The sequence below is a fragment of the Hippocampus zosterae genome, chromosome 1, assembly GCF_025434085.1.
Source record: "Hippocampus zosterae strain Florida chromosome 1, ASM2543408v3, whole genome shotgun sequence".
In the NCBI taxonomy this organism is placed as follows: domain Eukaryota; kingdom Metazoa; phylum Chordata; class Actinopteri; order Syngnathiformes; family Syngnathidae; genus Hippocampus; species Hippocampus zosterae.
The window spans coordinates 9611306-9637060 of NC_067451.1; the positions used below are offsets into that span (position 1 = coordinate 9611306).

The 25755-nt window shown below is 42.0% G+C and overlaps 2 protein-coding genes and 1 long non-coding RNA gene across 3 annotated transcripts; 1 reads left to right on the forward strand and 2 right to left on the reverse strand.

The window, feature by feature from the left end:
* Nucleotides 1-10: 10 nt before the first annotated feature.
* cfl1 (cofilin 1) lies at nt 11-10130 on the reverse strand. The gene is made up of 4 exons (XM_052074324.1): nt 10002-10130; nt 4574-4884; nt 2721-2797; nt 11-981 (listed from the first exon to the last, which is right to left on the reverse strand). The coding sequence occupies exons 1-4, from the start codon at nt 10002-10004 to the stop codon at nt 869-871; spliced, it is 504 nt and encodes a 167-aa protein (XP_051930284.1). The 5' UTR covers nt 10005-10130; the 3' UTR covers nt 11-868.
* On the forward strand, nt 8761-15489 carry LOC127607270 (uncharacterized). The gene is made up of 2 exons (XR_007964044.1): nt 8761-9079; nt 14746-15489. It is a non-coding gene; the product is annotated as an uncharacterized LOC127607270 (long non-coding RNA).
* On the reverse strand, nt 11851-24750 carry atl3 (atlastin 3). Its single transcript, XM_052068409.1, has 14 exons — nt 24557-24750; nt 21284-21496; nt 19613-19747; nt 18417-18521; nt 17800-17850; nt 17330-17386; nt 17162-17254; nt 16947-17085; nt 16250-16377; nt 16056-16112; nt 15912-15983; nt 15597-15788; nt 14762-15001; nt 11851-13389 (listed from the first exon to the last, which is right to left on the reverse strand). The coding sequence occupies exons 2-14, from the start codon at nt 21485-21487 to the stop codon at nt 13327-13329; spliced, it is 1536 nt and encodes a 511-aa protein (XP_051924369.1). The 5' UTR covers nt 21488-21496; nt 24557-24750; the 3' UTR covers nt 11851-13326.
* Between the last annotated feature and the right edge of the window lie 1005 nt (nt 24751-25755).

Below are 25755 nucleotides of genomic sequence, written 5' to 3' on the forward strand. Positions count from 1 at the left end.
AACTCAGTCATTTTAGTGCTTTTTTAAAATGTATTTATTTATTAGAGATAGGAGACGATACAAAACATCCACCATTCAATATTCAGTCTCAAATGTGACCACCGGTGTTTCATTTACACTTCGCTCACCATCAAGACCTTAACAACGTCAACATTTTGTCTTTTCCCAATGAGGAGATGCTGGTTTGGGTGAGGAAAAAAAAAAACCAAGTACGAGGAATGTGTGAACTACATGAAATGCCATTGTCAGAACAGGGAAAAAGAAAAGGAACCACTCAAGTTTTGGATTTTTGCATGTTCAAAACAAAGTTTCTATAATCATGTAGCAAGAGAATGTTTTTGATAAGTTTTGTGCAATCCAGAGTGTGAATTAGTTTAACATTACACGTGATCTAAACTAGTTACAAAACTTAGTTACAAGTTTGGCAAAAAAAAAAAAAAAGTTGAAATAAGGAGAAAATGGTTGGAAAACTAACATTTGTTGATGCGTGCCCCATTCAAAATGGGACAAACCCGTCCGGCGTATCTTTAAACATCACAACAACATCCTTCACTCAAGAACCTTTTCATTTTCGCCTCTGTGTTTTGTTCATATTCTTAAACTGGAATGACAGTCTGGATATTGGAATCAATCACCTTTTATTTGCGAACCTGTCGCTGGCACCCCCTCCCGGGCCCACCCGCAATATCCCACCCCGAGAGAGTCCCACAAGCTGCTGGTTCTGATTCTTCTGGTTTTATTCATTGCCCTTCTCCAAACCACACTGGAACGTACAGCTAAACCCGACAGATGCGTCTCATAGGCCTCCACTGAAGCCAGAAAAGAGGGAAAGGGACTTGGGGGAGGGAAAGGGGTCAAGAGCAGATATTTATATTGGGCAGCCCTCCAGGGTGACTACTGAAGTGCCACCCAGCTTTTCCGCCAGCGTGTGCCGGTCTTTCAGGTCTTCCAAACCGTTAACCTGCCACTCGTGCTTGATTCCTGATGGAAATAAAATAAGAAGACATGAAAGGTGAGATGTGTGCACACCCGTCAAACTGCGAACATCTGAACACACACACGTTCCTCAAGGCATTATGCATGTTTAAAGAAAATGAAAACTGTATAAAGATCTAGACCTATGTAGTATTGCGTGTGATGGAAAAGTGGTTAGGACTGCACGACTGTCTGTGTTTTATGTTATGTGTTGTGTTTATTATTTTACCTTATGTTAACTGTTTTGTAAAGCGCTTTGTTACAGCTGCCGCTGTTGTGAAAGCGCTATATAAATCAGCATGTATTGTATTGTATTGTATTGTATTGGTTTCCACCATTTTGTTTTCCTGATGTTTTGGGGCGTGGCTAAAATGGGGCTCATTGATGAGTCGCCCAGCCCCAGGTTAACAACTTGAGCATCTTTGTTTGCATCATTTGTACCATGCAGATAGCTAGTTAGCCAAGTCTACACCTTGCAATTGCATATACTATACAGCGCCTCATCGTTGGCCATGAGTGCGCGCAGGCACACCACAGAGTGAAGATGTAAGAGCAAGGAGTGGTGAATTTTATATTTTTTTTTAAGGTCTGACTTGGTAGCACACACATCTCAGATGAGTAAGATGCAACAGCGTCAGTTGCAACACGTGAGGATGCGCGCACACCGAGCGTTGCGGTCAAACCTGACGAAACTCTCAAGCAGGATGCCGAGTTCGCCAACTAGTTTTCATGAGTGTCAGCCAGTCAGCCACTTGGCTTTGTGGGGACTTAAATTGGCAATTAACTATAACGCAAGCTCTCTCAGATACACAAAAAAATATTTGTGTATACATATATTGCGTTTTACAATAATACTTAAACGTATTTCTAATTTCATATGTGCCTGTGAAGGAAATGGTGGTGTGCAGAGGACAAAATGCAAGCGGCAAACAAATTACACATCTCCACTGTTGCGCCCTTCCTCTCTTTAGTGGTAACTCGACTCCTCCTTGACCACCTCACTTTGGTTTTGTGGTTGAATATAGTTCAGTACAATCAACTTTATGTATCGCCTCATAACCAACAATCTCCGTCTCGGTGAGTCAATTATGAAATCGCTCAAGGTGCAGGCGTTGTCGCCAAGCGTCCATTCCAGGCGGATCTTCGCATGTCGGGACGTAGCTAAGCTTAGCCTGGCTTGGTAGCAGAAGGCAAAGAGGTTTTTACCACATGTGGATTCAAAAGATAACGTAGCAGTTCATGGCTTGACAATTTTTACGGGCTGTGAAGGTGCCCCCCCCTACGTGTTTTTTCCCCAGATCCACATGATCATTAAGAAATGTATTTTGAAGGGTAGCACTCTAGGATGACTTTGGCAAAAGTTGAAACTAATAAATTGCAATCACAACATTGCTGGTGAGCGTCAATGACTTGCTTTTAAACTATTCGCAGCAGGGCCCCGTCTACGCATTTACACATTGACTTTGCTCAGTTTGCTCTTATTCCGTTGTAGGAAGGTCACAAAGTGGACTTGGACACTCGACCTTCTAGCATCCTGTGGAAGAGAAGTACATTTCTCCCCATCACTAAATATTGCTGACATAGATAAACAAATGCAGCAGTTTGGGATACTTTCCCCATGTCAAATTTGATCATTTTTCGTGGCAAAAGACTGCAACGTGCTTGAGAATCCCTGACTGAAGTTCTTCCATCTTGCACCAATCAAACTAAAGCGCATGCTGGCTTGCTGGTTTTCAAATACTGACCTTCGAACTTTCTCTTGATGGCATCTTTTGAGCTGGCGTAGATCATCTTGCTCTTCAGGGGGGCGCATTCGGGAGCCCTGCGAGAAGAAAATTTTCATTCTAATTGCAAAGAGTGCCAAGCCTTCCCGTGAACAGCAAAAAAATAAGCACATCGATGGCTGCGACAAAGATTTGGTTTAGGTGGCACAAAGATGGCAGAAAAAAAATCTACTCGTCTAAATTACACTACTCAACTAACTTAAACTTAAGAGTTAAAAAACTTAAAAGTTGAGACAGTGTGGTGTGTCAAACGTTGAGTAAAAACAGAATACAATAATTTACAATACAATAATCATGCTCAACCTACTTTCTTGAATATGCCACAAAAAAAACAGGTATTTAATGTTCACACTGATCCGCTTTTTTATGGCTTTAGCACATTCCTGAAAAGCTGGGACAGTTGGCAAAAAATACTGAGAAAATGAAAGATATGATCATAACTGAGGAACAGTTATGATCATATGGTGGGTGCCATGATTGGGTACAACAGGAGCTTTCCCGAAGTGCTCAGTCATTCACAAGCTAAAATGAGGCAAGGTGCACCTCTTTATGACAAACGATGGGACAAAATAGTCAAATAGTTTAAAGTCAATGTTTCTCAACGTACAGTTGCAAGGAATTTCATCATCTACGATGCATAGCATCATCAAAAGGTTCAGAGTCGAGAAAAATCACATCCACGTAAGGCCAAAAACCAACACTGAATGCCCGTAACCTTTCACCCCTCAAGCTGTACTGCATTAAAAATCGACATCAACATGGGCTCAGAAAACCAACGGCACTATATATGTAAGTGCAATTTAAAACTCTGCAAAGAAAAAAAGCCATTTATCAACAGCCATAATCACCATCGTGTCAGAACTCATCCAAGACTGATGCAAAGCATAAACGTGTTTTGTGGTCTGACGAGTCCACGTTTAAAATGGTGTTTAGAAATTGTGGACGTCATAGAGGAAAAGAACCATCCGGTCTGTAAGTGGCGCAAAAGCCAACATCTGTGATGGTATGGGGCCATGTAAGTGTCAAGTTATGCCCATGACATGGATAATTTACACATGTGTGAAACATACGCTGCCATCCGAGCAACAAGTTTTTCATGGACGCCCATTTGCTTATTTCAGCAAAACCATGTTAACAATCGTTAACACGCCCCGCATGGCTTTGTGGTCAAAGAGTACGGCTACGAGACTGACCTGCCTGCAGTCCAGACCTGTCACCCAAATGAAAATATGTGGCGGACTACGAGGCGTATATGCCGACAATGGAGCCCCCCACCCCCGACTGCTGAACATACGCTGTACATCAAGCAACAATGGGGACGAATTCCACCTACAAAACTTCACCCATTAGTGTCCTCAGTTCCCAAACGTTGATTGAATGTTGTTCAAAAACACGGTGTGGCGACACAGTCGTCAAAATGACTCTGTCCCAGCTATTTGGAAATGTGTTGCAGCCATAAAATTCCAAGTCAATGGGCATTTTGCAAAAAACAGTTTTCAGTTTGAACATTAAATATCTTGTCTTTCGGGGTGTATACCTTTAAATACAAGTTGAAAATGATTTGCAAATCACTATATTGTTTTTTTTATTAATTGACAACATCGTGACTTCATTGGAATGGTGTTTGTAAACAAAAGCAGTCACTTGTGGCCATCTTGGTGTCATGTTGACGCGAGTTGGGTGGGTTCCCAAAATCCCCTGCAAGTCCCAGATGTGGGGATGCATCATATAGGGGCGATTATTTATGTTTAGAAATACAGTCGCCAACATGCACCTTCACCCAATATTACTTCCAGGCAGAGAAAAGGTCTCACCAGAAAATGAAGACCAAGTCCTCCTTCTTGGTCTCTTTGGTCTCGTAGGTGGCATCGTAGAGCGCATAGCGGCAGTCGTTGGGCGGCAGCATCTTGACGAAGTGCTGGTAGGGGTCCTGCACAGTGTTGCCCAGTTCGCCCAGCAAGATCTCCTTGCCGTCGTCCAGCACGATGTTCTTCAGATCCTTGCTGATGCAGAAGAGGATGGCCTTCTTCCTCTTTCGCTTCTCCTCCTCATTGGCCTGGGCCTTGCGCACCTTCATGTCGTTGAAGACGGCAATCACTTCGTCCGTCACTTTCACACCGGAGGCCTGCATGGGGACGGCACATTAGCGGTTTGTACTCAAAGTTTGGTCAGCCACCACCCCCACACCCCAAAGAGAACCACGATTGTGTCACATTAAAATCTGGATTAGTGAAGTGAGGCTACAATTATCTTGCCTGCAATTTTAAAACACACACATTATGTAAGCTATGGTTGTACAGGACATAAGGTAGAATTTTTTTTTAACTCATTCGCTGATGTAATATCCAGCCATCGCCAGTCAGCGTGCACTCTAAGCCGTTTGCAGAGCACACAGCGTATTATTCAACTGCTACATGACGGAAAGCCAAGCCTCATCTTGCACTGATTCGTTGTGCATGGTTGATTCGGGTTAAACTTGTCTCGTGCGAGTTAAAGCTTCTCTAGGTAACTTAGCTGAGTATAGCTTGTGTCAAAGTGCTTCAGCGTGGCTCAGCAGTGATTGAGTTTGATTGGAAAGTGATGTGATTAGTGTGGGAAATGGATACGAAAAATCAAGCGCAAGGGACCCTCATGTCCATTGCCAGGGGAGTAACCATATTTTGTTTATTTATGCATTTGCGCTGTTGTTTCACTTTTTGTACACCCCCCCCAAATAAGAAATGAATGAATGAACCTGAAGGTTCTGCTGTGCTTTTGGGTAGCAAATGTATGGCCAAGGAAAACAATGACGTTTGCAAGCGCCGGTGCCTGGAAAGCAAACAATCACCACAGTGTTCCATGGCCCACAAAAAAAAGTCAAGAGTGGGAGGAAAAAGGACGAGCAAGAGCCCGAGGGCTACATGTGACTCTGCTGAGGTGTGGCCATGACCACCGGCTGCTGGCTGTGGGACAGACGGCCGAGAAGAAACGACTCAAGCAGGATGTCACAACTTTTTCCACAGCGTCTTAGTCAAGAGCAAGGTTGAATTGAAGCAATTTATTGAATGCGTTCTTGGTTTCTGAAAATGATTTAAATTATAAAATAGTAATTGGGCAATTATGCTATTAGCCTAATGAAAGTATACTCTAAATTGTTGCTATATTAAGTTGATGACAAAGCAAAAAATTACAATTAATATTTGTGTTCGCTGAAAAAAATGTGTGCTCTCCTAACCTTAAAACTCAACATGTGATTTTTTTTCCCTCATTGAGAAGCAAGCAATAACCACAACAAACGGGAAGAGCATTCACACAATGCCACCACTTTCATTGCCTGACCATGCGGGAGAGGTCAGGAAGGAGGCTATGCTAGCCGCGCTAAGCTAAGGCGTGCCATGCGGGGGTTGAAGTGGCCCACAATGGCACCTCTGTCTGGCCCGCTGACGAGCCCCATATGCTACCCTCCACTCACGCCGCTGCATCTGCTGACTTTGCTTAAGCCAATTCATTGTAGAGAAAACGCAGTCTCATGAGGAGGACGCCCCATAGCGAGCGTGCTTATGCGTCAGTGGGGTGGGGGGGCTGACAGGAGAGCAAATGGACAATGAAAAAAGGAAATAAAGCAGGAAAAGAAAAGAAACAGATTCAAGTGTAGAAGAAGCACAAACATCTTCATGTTTACTCCATTCACAAGTGAATGCAGGCGAAGTAGTTAAGATGACACGACTACTGTCCGTTTTATGTGTTGTATTATTTTGTCATTTTATGTTAAGTGTTCTTTTGGCGGTGGCGCGGGCACTCACAGCGGCTCCCCTTGTCTGTTTAAGAGGGAGGAAATTTCATCTGTGCTGTAAAGTTGGACTTGATACTTGATGTTTGCTGAGGATGGAAAAGGAAGTGGGAAAGAGGCGTCTGAAATCGCGCAATTATTAACCAGGAAGGAACCCGCACATTCATAAAAGCGTGATAAGAATTGGCCATTTGTCACTTGACCCATTTTCTGCCTTCAGATGGGCTTGTACTACCAGTTAAGAACCCCACCTCTTGATGGTGCCAGCCAAATCCATATCATCCAGCCAATCATCAATTCACATGGGTTTCCTTGCACTGGAAGCGCAATACCAACAGGTGACACCAATACACCATTAAGCTGCTTTCCCAAAGAACAACTATAAGGAACGACATCACAATTTATGAGGTGCAGTTGTGTTTTCTGCTCACATAGTACGTGTTTGCAGGTCAGGTAAAGAGCAAATGTTACGATTTGTATTTGCACACAATACTGTTAAGCGTAATTTATTTTGTCAAAAAAATTGGATGTTTTTTTGGGGGGCGGGGTAGCTTTAATGAATTAACTGTGTTTCTATTCATTCAATTGTAAGATTTGAGAAACAAGCATGGACATGGAATCAATTCAACGTACATCAAGACACCACAAGACTGTATAATGTGCATACACACACGAGAATGTAGAGAAACCTTAGGATTTGTAGCTAAGACAAAAGTCACACACCTTGAAACATTAAATAAAGATGCATTGGATTCTTGAGTTAGAGTGCGCCTTTTAGGGATGTGGCCAAGTGCGCAACATCAAGAGCTCAGACGACTTGGTCGTCAGTTGAACTAAAGTTTCCACTTAGCACATGCAGGCGATTTCATTTTGGGTTCGTCTTGCTCAATATTCAAAATGAAGCGATTCGCAAGTTGCCAAAGTATTTTCATTGCATTTCAATTTTAATTTAGAGCGACAAAGCTCTCAATGCACAATAATTTAGCGGTGGATTTTCACATCGATTAATTTGGATGAGAATTTTTTATGACAATCTTACATTGCGCAGATGCCATCATGACATCGAGGAGTTTTGTTTTTGCTGCAGCCACTATCAAAATGGCCCCACAAAGCGACAGTAAATTTGAATTACTAATCTAATCAGACTCCTGTAGACGCTTGGCGTTGAGAGCAAAGTCCAACTGACAAGTCCGCATTTGCAATCCCGACATTTGAAGGGTGTGACACAAAATGGCAGTTGACCAGAAATGCCCTGACGTTATCCAACCAGCACCTTTTCATTGGGCAACATCACCAAAACGCAACACAACAATCACTAAAATTGTGATCTAAAGTTTACTTCTATCACTGGACATATTAGATGTAATGGGTATTTCATTATTACACTTCACTCCCAACAATATTACACAGCCCACCTTGTACTAAGTGTACAAATATGAGACACTATTTATTCAGTCACGGAAATTAAATGGTCCTACATCCCAGTAGTGCACTCAATTATGACGGAAAACGAATGCGTGAATAAATGCTCAAGCTTCACAGCAACCTATGCTGTTAGAACATTTAACAACTCCATGTACAACAGAGCTGTTGACAAGTAGTATTACTTAATGTCGTTAACAGAACTAGTAGAACAAAGGCGCCAAACTTGTAACATATAGCCAAGCACCAGAAAACAGGTTAAATTTATCTATGCCAACCACCTATAATAATAGGCAGAACAATGAGATCCTCCTTCCACTGGACAAAAGGTAGAAAATTAAGCTGCATGGCGAATTTTTGTGAATTGTTTTGCTAGATGGTATGCCATGGGATCCTATTTCCCAATCCAAAATGTGTGCTTTGGCTCAATAAAGGTTGGGAAACACTGCTTTAGTGTTCAAACAGCTTTCCATAAAAGTGTGTATTTTTGATGAATACTCAATGTGTACACATTAGGAGACTGTTAATCTATGCCATTTTTGACTTATAGTCACAAAATTATAGGGAAAAAAAACGTTTTGTTTTTAAACGTCTGTGTACAGTCTCAATCATCCAGATCATGGTCAGCCACAAAGATTAAATCACGGTTAGTGGGCTATAGTTTGAAAAATCATTGGTTTCTTGTCTTCCAAAAATGTAAAAAAAAATCTAATAAAATTTAAACCCCTTGGCAATTGTGCTATGAGGCTGCTGAAATTAATCTAAAGCTGTTAATTGAGCACCCCAGTTTTACTAGCAGGTTGGTGACAAAATTAGCATTTGTAAAAATGAACACATTACAATTTTGATAAGCTAAATGGAATTAGTGTGGACCAAAGACGTTACGAATATAACTACCTGAATATTAAGGATATGCAATAAATTCTCCAACGGCTTGGCATACTTGTCGTGGTCGCCTCTAATGGCGTGACGTGCTCGCAGGGCGGTGCAGATTGCGTCTCAAAAGAAAAAAAAAAGGAAGATGCGCAATGAGGATCCGGACCCTGCGGCCTTTTAGCTTCCGCTGCTAAAACCGATTTATATAACGCTTCATCATTCGCTTCTATCTCCAATACGACGGAATGAATAGGTGAGAAAACACATCTCCAATTTGATATTTATTAGGCGATTGAATGGTTCGCGTTGTTTAACATCAAGCACTAAATGGAGGATGCTCTTTGCACCAAATTCAGGGTGGGGCCGTGAATGCAGCACATGTGACCATGACCAGTGGACGCCAGTTTCCTATACCAAAAAAACCGACGCTCGATTTTCAAGCGTTTGGCCATGACTGAATTTTATTTAATCTAATTTCCATCCGTCCTCGATATCACTTTGCAAAGCATTTTGGGAGGTCTGTGGCGAGCGCGTAGAGCCGAGTTAGCGTCAAATGAGACAAAGAAAGCACAAAAAAAAATCACAGCTCGCGCAGCCGTAATGGATGTCATCCCGTTAGCTTAGCATGCTAACAATACCGTTAGCTTTGTTAGCCGCAGGCGTCTCGCTCGCTCTGCACCTGCCAGCTTGACACGAAACATCGCCAAGCCCCGCGGCCGAACAACACAAAGATGCAGCACAACCATGACAACCGGGGATAGCTCGTTTTCTTCCGAACAGACGCGACGCAATGCGGCCAAATGGCTCTGTTAAAAATAAAAATAAAAACCTTTAATGTCGGACGGATCACGGAAATGAGCGAAATGGCGCCAGTCGTTTCAGGCCGTGGACGTTTTAAAAGGGCCCCAAAATCTTAACATTTGAATCCCACGCTTTCCAGGAAGCAATTTTGGATGGTTAACACGACTTAAAAACATACTTGAAAGGAGGGGTCACGATAAAGCTAGCTTCCGTCGCTCTCTGTGGGGCTTGATGCTAAAACAGCTTTTATCTTTTTTGAAGGGGGAAAATGGGGGTTGCATTGAATTAATCTCACTAAAACGGCTTCTTTTCATTTTCAACCCCGTACATAAAACACGTCAAATAGTGTGTGTGATAAGCGTCGTTAAACGTACCATTGTTGTAGCTCTGAGTTGGTCAGCGTCTGGCCAGGAATTGAATGGAGCTCTGAGGGTGATGACGCTGATGAAGATGAAGACTCTGCTCTCGCTCGCTCTGGTAATGGCGTGAACGCGCCGACGTGCGCGAGCCTGAAAGCGTGAGCGACGTATACGAGCGCGTAACCCCTACAACAACATCCGACTGCAATTTTTTTTCACTTAGTATTTGGAACAGGGACATGTTACGTTATATATCTAAAACGGATTTATAGTGTGTGGGCGTGGATTTTGTGTAGGTAATAAATGTGAAAATATACGTTTCATGTTTGTGGTCGCCATTTTTAATAAAATCCCCAAAATGCACAACATTGAGCCGGGTGTTCTGTGTTGAACCCATTCAGATTCCGAATGGGTTTTCTTTTAGTTCAATAGTGGTTAAATTAAGAAAAACACGATTGACAGTGACGACGGCTGTCAAATAAAACGCCAGCTTCTTTTATTCGAATGCACGAATACGAAATATTGAGTCTCATCATAAAGGGTGCTGTGAATTTGTAGCGGGTAAATTGTTTTAAAAACCAAGTCCTTTATTTGCTTGTCTGACAGTGATGACGGCGGCTGACTTTTTTTAAGCGAACAAGGACAAGCGGTTCAGATGAGGGATGAGAGAACAAATCAGGTGCTGTTTGAACCTAACGGAACGCCAAAGGGATGGTTTAATCCAGACCAAGAGGCGTGCATTCAGCCATATTCCACCCCCTTTCTCTCTTCCTCTCTCGCATTCTCTCTCTCTCTCTCTCTCTCTCTCTCTGGCTGGTTGCGTCTCCTTCCCCTATGCGGGTTTTCGTTGAACTCACTTCCTTATTTGGAAGTGAACGTTAGTCCGTGGACGCGCCTCTCTCCGAGCGCGCGGAGAGGGCGTGGCCTCCGACGCTTATCGCCTTTTAAGGAAACAAGGAACACCAAAAAAAGCGCTACGGTAGACGTTTATGAAACGTACACATAGAAAGAGGCTAGTTAGCAGATGATCGTGAATTTTTTTAATGTAAAAGCGGAAGACCGCGCTGGTGATGATGACTCAATAATTCTTTACAGTGTTTGAAGTTACACAAAAGTGAACGCCACCGTTGATGATCTGTTGCCAAGATGATTAAAGGCTGACTTGAAAGCTAATGAAAACATCACCGTTTATGTTGTTGTCATTTTATAAAAGCCCAAAATAACCGTTTGGCTCTTTGTGGGTCATTGGTAATTGTACTGTACGAATACCACGCCCTCATCCTGTCATGCATGTCATATAGCCGGCATATATTGTAAATACACTTTTCACTGTTTGCATCTTTAGGTTGGCTTTATTTTAACGCTAGTACAATGAAAATTCAAACGTTGGGTTTTTTTTCTAGTTTTGTCACTTCCAATTTCAGGTCTTTTCAATCAATGTCTTATGCAGTTAAGAACAAATTGTACCTTTTGGCTCCATTGTGCTTATCTTTTGCTGGTTGAAAACAACATTTTTACAGTCCTCGTTATTCGATGGATAAAAACAGGTGAAATGGGTTTCATTTAGCCTAAAGCTTTTTTAACTTAGATTTATATAATTTTTTGAACAAGGTAGCAATTTACACAAATACAATGGCTCACTGCACTCCAAAAGAGCAAATAGCAAAGTGGACATATGAAACACTGATTGTAGACTGCATGTTGCCCAGTTGCAGTTTTTGTATCAACCCCCCCATCCAAGTCCCGGTGTGGTGAAGGTGAATATCCTCTTCCTTGAAGGGTGTATAAACTCCACAAAAATTTGCTGGGATTTTTTTGCTTGTCGACTGTTTTGAAACAACAGTGTTAACAACAAAATCAACTGTTGAATGATCCAATTGTTTATTTGCTTTGAACAACAAAATCAAATGTTGAATGATCCAATTGTTTATTTGCTTTGTCACCAAAGTGAAAATCTCCATTACGTCCATCTGCAGCACAATCACATTTCTGTCATCATCCTCCATCACTTAAACACTAATAATTTTGAATATGCTGCAAGAAAAAATCTTGTGAACAAAACAGTCTTTTACATACAGTATATTCCTTATAGCAACAAAGGGGCTAATTCAAAGAGGCTGCAAAAGCGAAGCTAAGTCTTTGGCTATCTAGTCACTATATCTTTAAATTAGTCGATGTTCGTCAATCAATAGAACAGTTTGAGTTGCAAACATCGCAGAAAGCGCTTCCTATTATAAAAAAAAGCATCTAAAAATGTTTTCTGTATCAAAATATTTTGCGTAACATGGAGCGAATGGTCATCAGAGAATTTGGAATGTATGATTTTTTTAAGACGGTTGAAATACTTTTGTATGTTTATGGTTTGGCATTTCAAAATACACCAATTTGCTAATTAAATATTAATTTGCCTCTTGTTATCAAGAACTATGTTGAAAGGAGTTGATGCTCAGCTTCACTTGGACCAATGTAGTGCTTTGCCACCATCTTGGGGCCATAGAACTATGTAACTGAACTCAATTGTGTTTAGCCATCTCCCTGTCACGGGACTATGTTGAAGTGAATTGAGGATCTTAATTCAGACAAAAATAGTTGTTTGCCACAATCCTGATGCCAAGGAAGTGAGTTGAGGTCTTTTTAGACAAAAGTAGTGTTTTACTGCAATCTGTGGCATCTATAGGCAATTCTAAACATTTTTTGTTTTGTTTTTTGTGTATAGGTGTGGGGAAGGGGAGGCTCAATTACTGTCCTATTTTGGCGAATAGCAGGTGTTCGCCGTGTACTGTTGCCTCATTTGGTGCTGCTTAGCATGACAAAGTGCATACTGTAACAATTTCCTCCTTCAGTGAAAGTGGATGACTGAACATGAACAGGAATGTTATATCTCCAACGAGACTGGAATGCTTTCAAGGCACAAGGTAAAAGGGGGTAAAAAAGAAAAGTGAGCTGCTAAAATGTGCATTTACAGTAAAAGCTCCAAAAGCCGGCCTTCTTAATAAGGTGGCTGACTAAATTTTGCAAAAAGAATCCCGTGACGGTTGAAAAGTCCCAATAAACCTTTTGTAAACGCGGCAGGATCAACAGAACGTGAGATGCTTTCAAAGCAGGCAGCTTTTGTCATTGCCGATTTGAACATGACAAGTTCAAATGCAGATAAGACAGATGCTGGCTTTTGGGAATATTTCTTTTCTTGTGCTTCGTTGCATGTTTCTCCCAGAGAAAGGGTTGGTCGGGATGAAGGGGCTGGGGGTGGATGCAATGATAAAGCTTTTGTGCTGAATGCGGGTCTGTGCTGTGCGCAACTTTGCGTGCCGTTGAGATGATCAAAAGCCTCGCAGGTCCACTAACTGGATTTCTTCACGTTAGGGAGGCTCTGCCCTCTCGATTTGTTCAGCACCACCGTGGCCTGTCAACAGAAAAGACAACAGTTCTTTTCATAACTTCACTGATCAGTGCCTGGACTTTAGTTGGAAGTTGATCAATGTGGAACCAATTTCATTGATTTTGCGATCTGGCCAAGGAAAGAATATGGCACCTTAACCAAGAGTTTAAAATTGTACACATTCCTCACTATGAGGCATTGGAATAAAACCTATGCTGGTGAAAATTGTGAAATTATTTTATTACTGACAATATGCAGGGTTCTGTTCATACAAATAACCCGTCAAATACAGATTTTGGAACCTGATTTAAATGTAGAGTCCTTTTGATTACGACTCTCAAGGTAAACATTTTGCTGGTTGGGCAAAATTGAAATGAGTGTCGATTAATTCATTTGATATCCTGGTAAGTAACGGGAACATTTTACTCGGTCATGCTTTGGCACTTTCTCACAATGTTGAATGTCTGAACCTTGCTTTGATGATGCCGTTGTGCTTTGATGGTGCTTGCTTACCATGTCCTGGGGGAATACAAACTTTGCACGCAGCTGTGTGACGAATAACCAAAAGAGAGAGATGAATTTAGCTGCCTTGCAAATCACGTCAGTCGCAGAAGCTGAACTCTGATTAAACCCCGGTCAGCCTAGGCCAGGTTGCTTTCCAGCTCAACGCGGCTTGGCTTTTTATTCCTTCGCTTGTGTTTGTTTCAACTCCAACAGCCTTCATTCACGACACAGAGGAAGAAATCATTCCCCATTTCTTTTTAGGGGAGTCCATTCATACGAGAAAGGTTGGGAAACGGCGCTTTCTACAAATAGAGTAATCTGATCCTCAGAATATGAGAGCACTGTTTATTTGTGATAACGGCACATTAGTTTGCCCAAGCGTCGGAAGGCATGAAATGACCGAATATAGGCTGCGCAAACATGAAGGCTTGTGATGAAGAGCATCAAAGACTTTGCTGCTCTGCTCACTCTCCTGTGACCGGGCAATTTGGAGACGACCTAAAAACAACCTTTCGCTACAAAGCGCAATTCCACACTAACGTTACATAGAAAGGGGCGATCCACCTCGAGATTGCGCTTCACCTATCACGGATTACACAATTTTTGTGCGCAATACGTTTCAATAAGTTTCACTTTGAAAACATTAAGCCCTTGAAAGGGTTATTTTAAGGCTTGAACTATTCAAAAGTTATTTTTAACACTCTCATTATGCACACAAAATAAAGCAAAGAAATCCACCGAGTGATGGTGTGCACCTTGAAAAATTCAAATTGGACACTGGTAAATCAAAGTCCCCCTGTGTTCATGAAATGTGGTTGCTTTAGTCAGGTGATGGCATGAAAACTGACCAACAGAAACCCCCGTTTTTATCACCAGACAAACGTCATCTGACCTGCTCCAGCACAGTGCCTGCCGCCTGGTCGATGGCTCCGCCCACGTCCCGGTAGCGGCCCGAGTAGCGGATGAAGGCCCACGTCACCATGGACATCATAACCAGGCCCAGCACGCAGTCACACACCAGGGCCAAGGTGGACAGGCCCACGAAGAGCAGCACGCCTGAGAGCACGTACAGGAGGCACACCAGCACGAACAGCACGGCCGGAGTTCGGAAGGCGCTGAACAGATTCTTTGACTTTAAAAAGAAAAGAAAAAAAAATCAGATTTTGACAGACCTGAAAGCATGTCCACCCTACAACAAAATGATTCTTGAACTTTAAATGAAGAAAACAGAGAGAGAAGACAGTTCAGACTATATATATTAAAGAATCCACAGGGAACTCTCTCTATAGAGAGAGAGAGATTACACACACACACACACACACACACACACACACACACAAAGCAAAATGATTTAGACAGACTTTGATGCGATGTCTATCAAGATATATTTTGTTTGAACTGAATTGGTCTGAAACCGATTATCAATTTAATCCAAATAATGAATATTTGGATTGGATGAAATCTGTCACTGCCGCAACATATCCTGACAGGCCACAAAGTACGCTGTGCGCTGAAAAAAAAAAGCATCTTCAAAATGCGACGACACACAAAGAGCACGTGTACAACCTTGTAAATTGAAATGTTGAAAAAAGAAAATTAAAATCACTCTTTCGCATTTCTCTCCGTGATATGCTTGCACTCGCTGCCAACAATGAGGCGTTCTGAAGCAGCCACGCCAACGCGAAGCCTTGGTCCACGTATTAACTCTCACACAGGACGTCACTGACCTCATTATGCTTGCTGAACGACTCCCACATCTCCTCCAGCTCCTTCTCCAGTTGCTCTTGGTAGCGGTCGCAAAACTCCTGGCCGCCCATCTTCTTGGTGGAGGAGAAGGAGTAGAGAGCCTCCTTGAAGTAGAACTGGTGTTTCTCTTCCAATGACTCAGGAGACACGTAGGGCAGGTCCCCACCACACATCTGAGAGACAAAAGGAGGATTTTGAAGGAGGAAGATTACGGTGAAATTAGCAGATGTCATCTCATTGTAAATAACGTGCTCCACGCCCAACATCAGTAAGTTTAAACAACAGTTGGGACAGACCTTCTCCATGTTCCTGTAATACTGATCTTTGCTTGCTGCCACGGCTGCCAGGTTGTTGGCCTCCGCTGTCGCCTGGCGGGACACACGGACGTCTCAAAATGAGCCAAATGTGAAAACACTTTTTCGTCATCTTGCCGCACTTACCATGAGCATGCTCTTAGGCTGGGGCAAGTCCTCTCCCTGGTAAATCTTGATGTAAGCCTGACAAAAAAAAAGGTTCATAGTTTCGACGTGAGACGAGCTGCTTTTAAAGTTCAATAGTGAACACGGGAAGAGAATAAGAGAGGGAAAACAGCAACGAACAAACAGGCTCACACCGCAGACTGGTAAGCTGTTACCTTGAAGTATTCGAGCAAGCCTCTGCACGTGACTTTGTTTCCATTGATCTCCTTCTCGGCCAGGTTATCAGGATGCAGCAGATTCGGGATCAACATCTTCAGCTGCTCTTTGAACTCTGGCGCCACCGCTAACAAAACCAACAGAATGACTTGGTAACTCACAGTCAAGGAGTGCGTGCAGTGCAACCCGCCTGCATAGCCGTCCATCTTTGAAGTACCACATACCGCTTTTACATGAAACTTCAACTGGGAGTGAGAAACCAACATGAAGCAAGCACACGTTACCTCTCATTTGGAAAACTGCGCGAGCGAGTCTTCTTTATGTCTACTTAAAGTGATGCTACAGTGCGGTGAAAAAGTATTTGCCCTCTTCCTGATTTCTATGTTCTTTGCATATTTATCACACAAGAGTTGAGTTTATCAAGCCAATTTTAATATCACATAGTGCTAACCCAAGGAAGGACAAACGGCAGTTTCTAAATGCCCATTTAATTTATTTAGACACAAACAAGAATCCAAACCTACCTGTTCCGATGTGAAAAATTGCCCCCTGAACCTAATAACACACCACCACTGTTGGCATGTTCTTTCCATCAAATGCATATGTGTTTTAATAAGTTTAAATGTGTTGAATTTGTGTGGGTGAATGTATTCCGCAATTGTAAAATACTTTTTGAGGACACAAATAATTTCTCACCACTAAGTTGCCCCTCAAAAGTGGGGCTGGTGGCAACTTTCAAGCCAGGGTGTGGCAGCAGGAAGCAGGAAATGTTGGTGAAGCAGGAGTGGATGTGCTCCCTCACCGTTTGCAGCTCCTCGTGCTGAGACTCCTGGACCTTCGAAAACAAAGCAGGGAAGTTCATCTCCCAGTGGATCCAAAGCTTGCTCGCATTTGATTTTGCATTGTGTTACCTGTAGGCGCTTATCCAGGAATTCATTGCCTCCTTTAAAGCCGTATGTGTACTCGTAGGGGAAGCTCCAGTCACGGATGAGGAACATCAAGGACTGTAATAGGGAAAAAGGAATTTGGAATCAAAACACAAAAAATAAAAAGTGTCACAAAATGTATCGTTGCCATACCTGGAAGGGCTTCAGGAAGATTTCATCCAAGGCCAGGCGGCCGTACTCTGTGAAAAGCTGCGGATGGATAGATGGCCAGGCAGACGGGAGCAAGAGGAGCCATTGTCACACATTAATATTCATACAAACACTACAGCTAATCTAAATAAGTAGTCACAAAAGATTTCATGTTACATATTGGTATGTGGTAAGTAATAATGTTGATATGCATAATATGTTTGCATAATAGTTGCATTGCACATTGAAACTTGAAATAAAAGGCCTCTTTGGTGACCCAAACTAGTTTGTGAGTTGGATCGTGTAATATAGTTATATTTAATATAGTTATGGCGGTAAATATTTGCTTAACACTAAAAATACATGCTTACATGTTTTTGGACTACAAAAAAAAAATAAAAAATAAAATAAAAGATAAATTGTGGAAATCTCCAAAGCAGCAACACGTGTGTGAGTTCAGGTTGCAAACGAACCTGTAGCTGTTGCAGGTCATCTTCTTGGATGTTCTGGGAAAGATTGTAGATCTACAAACAGGAAACAACCCCAGTGTTATACAAACTTGGAATTTTTAGAATACAGTATGCTGCATGTGATATATGCCAATAATTCCAAACTCAGTGTGACGTATGAGATTATCAGGTGTGCTGTGGAAAATGATCCAGCTTCCCTTCATTGGTCAGAAAATGATTATGTATCGACAACAAATCTATTTTAGTTCATCCACCGATGCCAGCATGTCTTGTGGCGGTGATTCACGTCAATGCTCTTCCACTTCCACTAGGTGGCAGAAGAGACAATTAACCTGTGTTTCCACTTCTTGTGACATTTTAGTTTGGTGGTGGGTTGAGAGATTTTTCGAGTCAGGCCTTTGCTGCATCTTGGATTTCTGCTCCTTGTTGGACAAGGCTGTGCAAAAACTACTGAAATACAGAACAGTTGGCATTCAAGAGTTGAAAGAAGTTCAAATTTGGTTGACCTGTAAAGGTGAAAATGCACTTCAGGTTCATCCTGAAATGTCAACTTTTTGTGAGTTTTGTGTGTGCCCTGGCTCAAAAACGTCAGGAAGCACTGATCTATGCTGTACAATCACCTGAACGGAGCTGGTCATGGTGCTGAGGGCGAAAATCGTGGCACAGTCTTTCACTGTGGACTGGTTATCGAAGGCTCCCTGAGTGTCCATCAGCACTACTGCCAACTGCGGGAGCACATGCAGAAAACACACGGAGAAAGTTGACAATCCATGGGGATCACTTCATTTCTCCGGCAAATATTTATTTGCTGCAAATAATGCATCTTTTCTCAACAACTATGCCAGGGATGTTTCGTGGCAGGCAGAGCATCATAAATGATCTTGCACCAAATGGCAGAAAATACCTATTTAACCTGGATATACACCTGTTGCCATTCATAAAACACAGCATGAGTTGATATACACCATTCGTTCATTCATGGACTAACTACAGGTATCAATGTACAATGGAATGTGGGATAAATAAAGTTGTCTAAATCTGACTCACAAAGCCTTCAGGGTTCTGCTATAAAGAAATAGCAGGGAGAAAAAAGCCTACTACAACATCGGAACTTTATTTGGCATTAATAAGAGTCACTTTAAATAGCAACAGATGTGTGCTGACCAGTGAACAGGCGGTTGAATGTGATTGGTTTCATCCTGTGCAACAATTCTCACTGCAATACTTATCACTTGTTTGATTTCACTTCCCATGTGAAAACAGTTCATTTTCATCCATGATCCAAATTGCTTGTGCTCACAAGGGCTGCTTGCCTAATTGTGCTGCACAGACTAAAGGTCAGTCATGATGAAAAATGTTCTTCAAACTGCCCATTTGAACAGGGGTGTGTAGATGTTTTTATATCCATTGTAGTTGTCCTATTAGTAAGGTCAAATATTTAAGTAACATAATGCTGTTTCAGCATTTATTCAACATCCTTGATAAAAAGGCTAATAGTGTGTGTCACATGCCTACTAGTTGGGTATAGTAGAGCAGCACAGTTTATTAAGGTTTAATTGCATACTAGTAGGCCAAAGTGGCACTAGTAGCTCCTATCCACCATCAATTGTGGGTTGACAGTGTTATGCAAGTGTCTAGTGACAAACTGGGAGGCAATTCCTAACATTTTGTCCCTTTCGCGTCTGATTATGGTGACAAAATGGAGGCTGAAGTGTTCAAACATCTCCTGCTATGCATCTCATTGTGTTGCGCAGGTAGACTTAATATTTTAGCAGGTATCCTGTGAGGCTTAAGATGTCCGCCCTACTGTAGTCACCTCGGTTCCGTCACTCTTCTGGATGGGGAAGACCTCGCTCCAGATCTGGATGCCGGTCGTCTCCGGTTCTGAACCGCCTCGCCAAGAGAATCCCGTCAGAGGCTCGTCATCGTCACCCAGCCACTTTTCGTCGCCCTGCGGTGATGCATGACACGCGAGAAATAGGTGAGGTCAAACTAGCCTGGGCAAAAGTGTCACCACCTGATTGGCTCATCTTTGATTTGTTGACATTGGAGGGAGACATACAAAAATGGGTTGGGAGGCACGCAGGTAGCAGTGAAGCCAGCAAAGCTACTAAAACAATACAAATCAGCTAGTTGCCGCGCTCCACCCTGCCATCCGAAATAATTTCATTTCACAAAACTGGTCAGTTCACATGTTGCGACAGGGAGGAGCAATTGCGTGTGACTATGTCTATGTTATATTCAACCTTGCCTTTTGATCCTTGTTCTCCAAGTATGCAATTTATGCTATCTATTGTTTTCATTTACTGTATTTCCATGTACTTTTAAAGTAAGAGAGAGCTTGATCCCTAGAATAGATTAGAAGAGAACACATTTGCTTCCTATGCACGCCTAAGACTTTGCAGCACTAACGAGTCATATGACACGGTGAAGGACAAAGGTCTAATTGGACCCACTTTGGACAATTTTACCTTGGGGTGTACTCACTTTTGTTGCTCGTGGTTTCATGATAAGACATGAATGGCTTCGACTCTCATATAAGTTGTGCACCGACTGACTAATGTACTGTAGCTAAGTAACATTTCTTCCGTGTGCTCCCATGAAAAAAAAAAAAAGTATTTACCAAAACATGAGGGGCATTCTGACTTTTGGAAGACACAGTAGAATGGATAGAAATCAGTGGTTTGCAAAGGTTCAACACTTAGCTTCACCTGAAAAAAAAAAAAAAACACTACCACGATCAGGACCAACCAAAAAATACAGTAGCGTATGGACCCATGTTAAAAAAAAAATATATATATATATGTATATATATTTATCTTAAATAACGATTATATTAAAATGTGTTGAAAATAAAAGGTAACAAAAATTGGAGCAAAATTCAAGTTAAAAAACAGTGCAAGACCAGAAGGAGCCGTCATTCCACTCTTGGACTATTATTTAGCTAATCTGATATCAGAAATCGGACGTGACAGCCAGCGTGGTGGACAACTGCTTTGCCTTGGTGTGGCAGTTTTAGAGCGCCTCGTTGTTGCAGCGTGGCAAAGCCCTGTGCTGACCCGGAGGGAAACATTCCGTCCATCTGTGCTGTTAAGCGAATATATTTCCATGGGGCAAACATTTGATTATGTGTAGGCATACAAACGATGCTACACCAAGTAGCATCCATTTTTCCAGATGGCAGCGGTGGGATTTGATTGACAGTTGAGAGGTGGGACATGGTTTCAGTGCATTTAACGGAGAGAACGGTTGATTTTTCATGTTTTTTAAGACTTCTTTTTAGCATTCGCTGATATTTTTTGTTTATCATACAAATTCCACTTCACAGAGACTTGAATTATTGTTGACCGAGAGCAGACTGATTGTTGCACATTGAATCAACAAAAGAGACAAATATCAAAGTGGCCCCCGGGCCTTTTTTGAGCATTTTCCGTCGACGGTTCTCAATGGAAAAATCTTGGATGCCGCGAGCTCTGCCGTCACTCACTTTTCTGTACATGTATCGTAACATGAAGTCCAGCAGAAAGCTCTTGCCCTTCCTGAAGGCGCCAGCCACCGACAGGACCACCACGTGCTTGTCTCGCACGTCCGCGGCCAAGAGGACACGTGCGAGTGCTTCCTCGTCCAGCGTGAAGGAGTGATCCTCCTTGCACACCGTCACAATCTGAACTGGGCCTGGTTGGCTCCCCATTGCTGCTGCCTGTGGGAACAACCACATCATCATGAGTCCTCCAGATGATATTAAGGCTTTTAAAACCTGCAAAACCACCTTACACCATAAGACAAATACAATAAAATGTATTCTTGTAATAAAATGTAAATATTCTAAAAAAAATAAAAATTACGTTTAAAATAAAAACTGACAAATCTTGCCAATTTTTCTCTCAATTGTAAAGTTAAAGAAATTCTAAAGGGATTATAAGTATTGCAAAACTGTCAAACGTTTTGGCTGTAATTCATATTTTTATTGTTGCCAAGTTTTAGTTTTAGTCATTATATATTGTCATGTGAGTTACAGGTATTGTTTTTACCCACTTTGGGTCACTATCCTCACGTTCCATGCTATGATTATGACTTTGAATGTGTGTGGCTTGAAAAGGTGGAGCCTAGTTTGGTGAGTGACATGGGAGTCAGCATTAAGATTAATCAACGTGGTAAAAAGATCACTGCGAGGAGATTTTGCTTTAACTTTTTTTTCTAATTGAAGTTTTTGATTAGCTGTTTCATAACTGATTTTATGTCGGTGTATAGCTAATGGGTTTCGTGTGACTAATTGTGAATAAAATCACATGTTCACTATAATTGGCAATATTGTATGAGGTTCATGTTGCTACAACAGCAAAGTTCAGGGCACATCAACAACAAACTAGTAGTCCCTTGCTCGCTGTTTAAAACCTGAAAGTGGCTGGAGCAGACGCCGTAAAAAGGCAAACATTAGGAAGCCTTCTGGACAAGACATGATTAGTTATGGAATTTACACTCGTTCAGTGACGCCAACTCCCACACAGGGTTACAATGTGCGGCTCTGTATTAATTAGTAAATGTGCATGCTCCGATGGGTGTCACACTGTTTGGCTTCCAGCTAAGCAGCGCGCTGTGACCTCAACGGCCTTCAAGGAGCTCCTTTGTTGTTGGTTCTTCTGCGGAGGAGCAAGTCAGCTCCCACCAGGAGGATTACGAGCGCTTTCTCACTTTGACAGACGATTAAGCATTCGGGTCCATGTACTAGTTCACTCTCGTCCGAAAATTTAAGACGATTTAGCACAGTAGGACAAATGTATGTCGCTAACATTGTTTCATGACTGTATGTCATTTCTGCGCATCAAAATAACTTTGGAATACTAGCCAGTCAACTGCATGTAACTAGTGAGGCATAACCGTGAACCATTTGACGTCTTTGCGCCGATAGTACTTGTAGTGAGGCACTGGATGTGAAACAGTAAAATATTAGAATATCAGTACTAGTACTAGTAGCACACGGATGTCAACTCAAGCAGACATGTCAAAGTTGACCTATTGCTAGGACAAAAAGTGGACTATTACTTGGAACTATTGAATGGTTTTATGGAAAGCAATTACATTAGTGCTCGTGTGCTCCATGTCATCACTAGTCAGACAATTCAGTAGACTAATAGGATCACAACTGCACACTGTACTGCAATTTCTTTTTTTTCTTACCATTACTGCCTTAGTTGCACTCCTGTATCACAACTAATAATGTGCAATTTGGCACAATACAATACATGCTGATTTATATAGCGCTTTCACAACAGCGGCAGCTGTAACAAAGCACTTAACAAAACAGTTAAAGTAAAATAATAAACACAACACATAACATAAAACACGGACAGTCGTGCAGTCAGTCCTAACCACTTTTCCGTCACACACTTTGTTTGAAGCAGTTTGAGATGAAAGAGGAGAGAATCAAAGTTTCCTTTAACCAGTGGATCAGAGACGTCATACTCAAAATGTGCACAAGTCTGCTACAAGCTAAGTTTCAAAGTCAACAAGAAGCTGTAGCATCCATTGAAAAAAAAGAAAAAAGGAGATTGGTTCACTTCTCCTGTCCCATAGAAATCCATTTCAATTCCAAGCGGCGACACTCAGTTCCAAATACGCATCGGCGCTCTGCGCCAACGCGCCTCTCCCCAAATCCTCAACTTCAGCAGCCATCCATCCAGCCGCACCAACGCCGACTGTCCAACAGCGCCGACACAGCCACTGAACAAAACGAGGTTGTGAAAAATGCTGCCCATTACAGGCGCAAAAAACACAAGCGCCCCAGGTCTGTCCAGCACCGACAGTCAATGACGCCGACATTCCTCCCAATCAAAATCTGTGCTGGTACAGGTGTGCTGCCGAGAAGGCGCAACCACCAAGCACAGATACTTCTCCTTTGACGAATGTCGTGGCCAAAAAGCGCTGAAAACAGTCCATATCAGGTCCACACGATGAAACAACAAACAACATGTGAAAAAAACAAAAGACAAAAACACCAAAAAAGAACAAAAAAGCAAAGCAAGGCTCTTGAAGAGCACTTGCCGAAGGCTGCCTACTCGGGCGCCATCTTGGTACTACTAGTGGGTTCAGAAGCTACTAGTGCCTGACACATACCTACTAGTTGGTCTGAGTCGTGTTACTAGTGCTGCACAGTATTTTGTGTACTAGTAAGCCAAAATGCGCACTTGTAGTTTTATTAATTACTAGTAACATACAGTGACTGTACTTACTATTGAGGAAAATGAGCATACTAGTACATAGACCTTCAGTTGAAGATCAAGTATATGGAATAAATGCTCAAATGGCTATCCATACCCTCCTTGAAAAAAAAACAAAACAAAAAAACAAGTGAACACACCAAAAGGGTGTGGTCCTCGGAGGTAACGTGCCAACATTTCTGTACAATGTGGATCGTTCCAAAACTTTGTCGTTCGTGACGTCCATTGCACACGCACGCGCGAAAAAGCACATAACCACAAAATAAACTAGTTGCATGTACATTTCTGCGCTTTCCCTCAATAAAGCGAATTTTACGTGTTTTCGCTCTATTTGAGCACATAAACTATCAAAGCACAGCCGACGTCTCAAGAAAACGTTGATAATCGACAAGCACTTCTTTCTGTAGCGCTGTGATAATTATACACGCAGACAACAGTCAAAAAGGCTAACATGTATTAGCCGTTTTCAAGCAGTAAATCGCGACGCGAATTTTGCACAACCCATACCATCGTAGCAATTTAACTTTAACGCGAAACTTTACCTCGACCTTGGCTTTGTTTCCCCTCGCCTGAAATGTTGTGTTAAAGCTCTTAAAAGTCTTTAAAATGTTTCAAGGCGAACTCGTTAGATTGGAAGAGCTCGCAGCAATGTAACTTTTTTTTCCTCCGAGATTGGCATGAAAACAACCATGTCAATATATTCCTGGGGCTAATCTTGCACACTTCCGGGTTTAAAACCGCGCAAGGCATCATGGGAAATGGTGTTATGGCGCAAACTTGAACTCTCGGCTCAGCCAGTCTAAAAACTACAACATCCATAATACATCATAATAAACCTTTACATGGGGAATGTAGTTTTTCTAGTGTCCCGTACACGGTGTTTATCGGAATCACGGTCATGTGTTATGGTTTTACACTAAAGGATTAGGCCGTCAAGAGATTAAAATATATATTGCCTTTTAAGAATGACCAAATTCATTCAAAAATTTCAAACCTGTAATATAACTGGAATATAACAATAACCTTTTAGGAAATGCTGGATGGCTATTTAAAGTGAATTTTGGCTCAAAATATGTCATACAATTTTCTATCCATGATTAGATACATTATTGAAACCCTGGAAAAAATGAGAAGAGCCTATCACCATAAATTCTCTGGCGAGTGTTTCAGTCGTTGGGCAGTACGGTAAAAAACTGGTTAGCACATCGCCTCACAGTCCAGACGTCCATGGTTCGATTCCGGTCTTCCTATGTGGAGTTTCCTCTGTCTCCCACTGCCAGTGTGGGTTTTCTCCGTGTTTTTTGATGGAGCAAAAACTCCGGTTTGCTCCCACATTGAAAAAACATGCATGGTAGGTTAATTGAACATTCGAGGTTGTCCCTACGTGTCATTATGAGTGTGAATGGTTGTTCGCTGATGTGCCCTGCAATTAGCTGGTGATCAGTTTGCCGCCTCCTGCTCGAAGAGAGGTAGGATTGGCTCCCTCGCAATACTCGTGAGGAAAATCGGTTCAAATTTTTGTTTGATTACATAAACTTAACACTCAACTTCCAAGTATAAATACTGTCATTCAGAGGATTTATCTACAAAGCAGGCGTGTCCAAAGTCGGTCCTCAAGGTCCGCTGTCCTGTCTGTTTTCCAGCTCTCTTAAGAACAACACACCTGATTCAAATAATCAGGAACGTTCTAATGCTGCTTCAGAGCTGGCTGATGAACTGATCATCTGAATCAGGTGTGTTG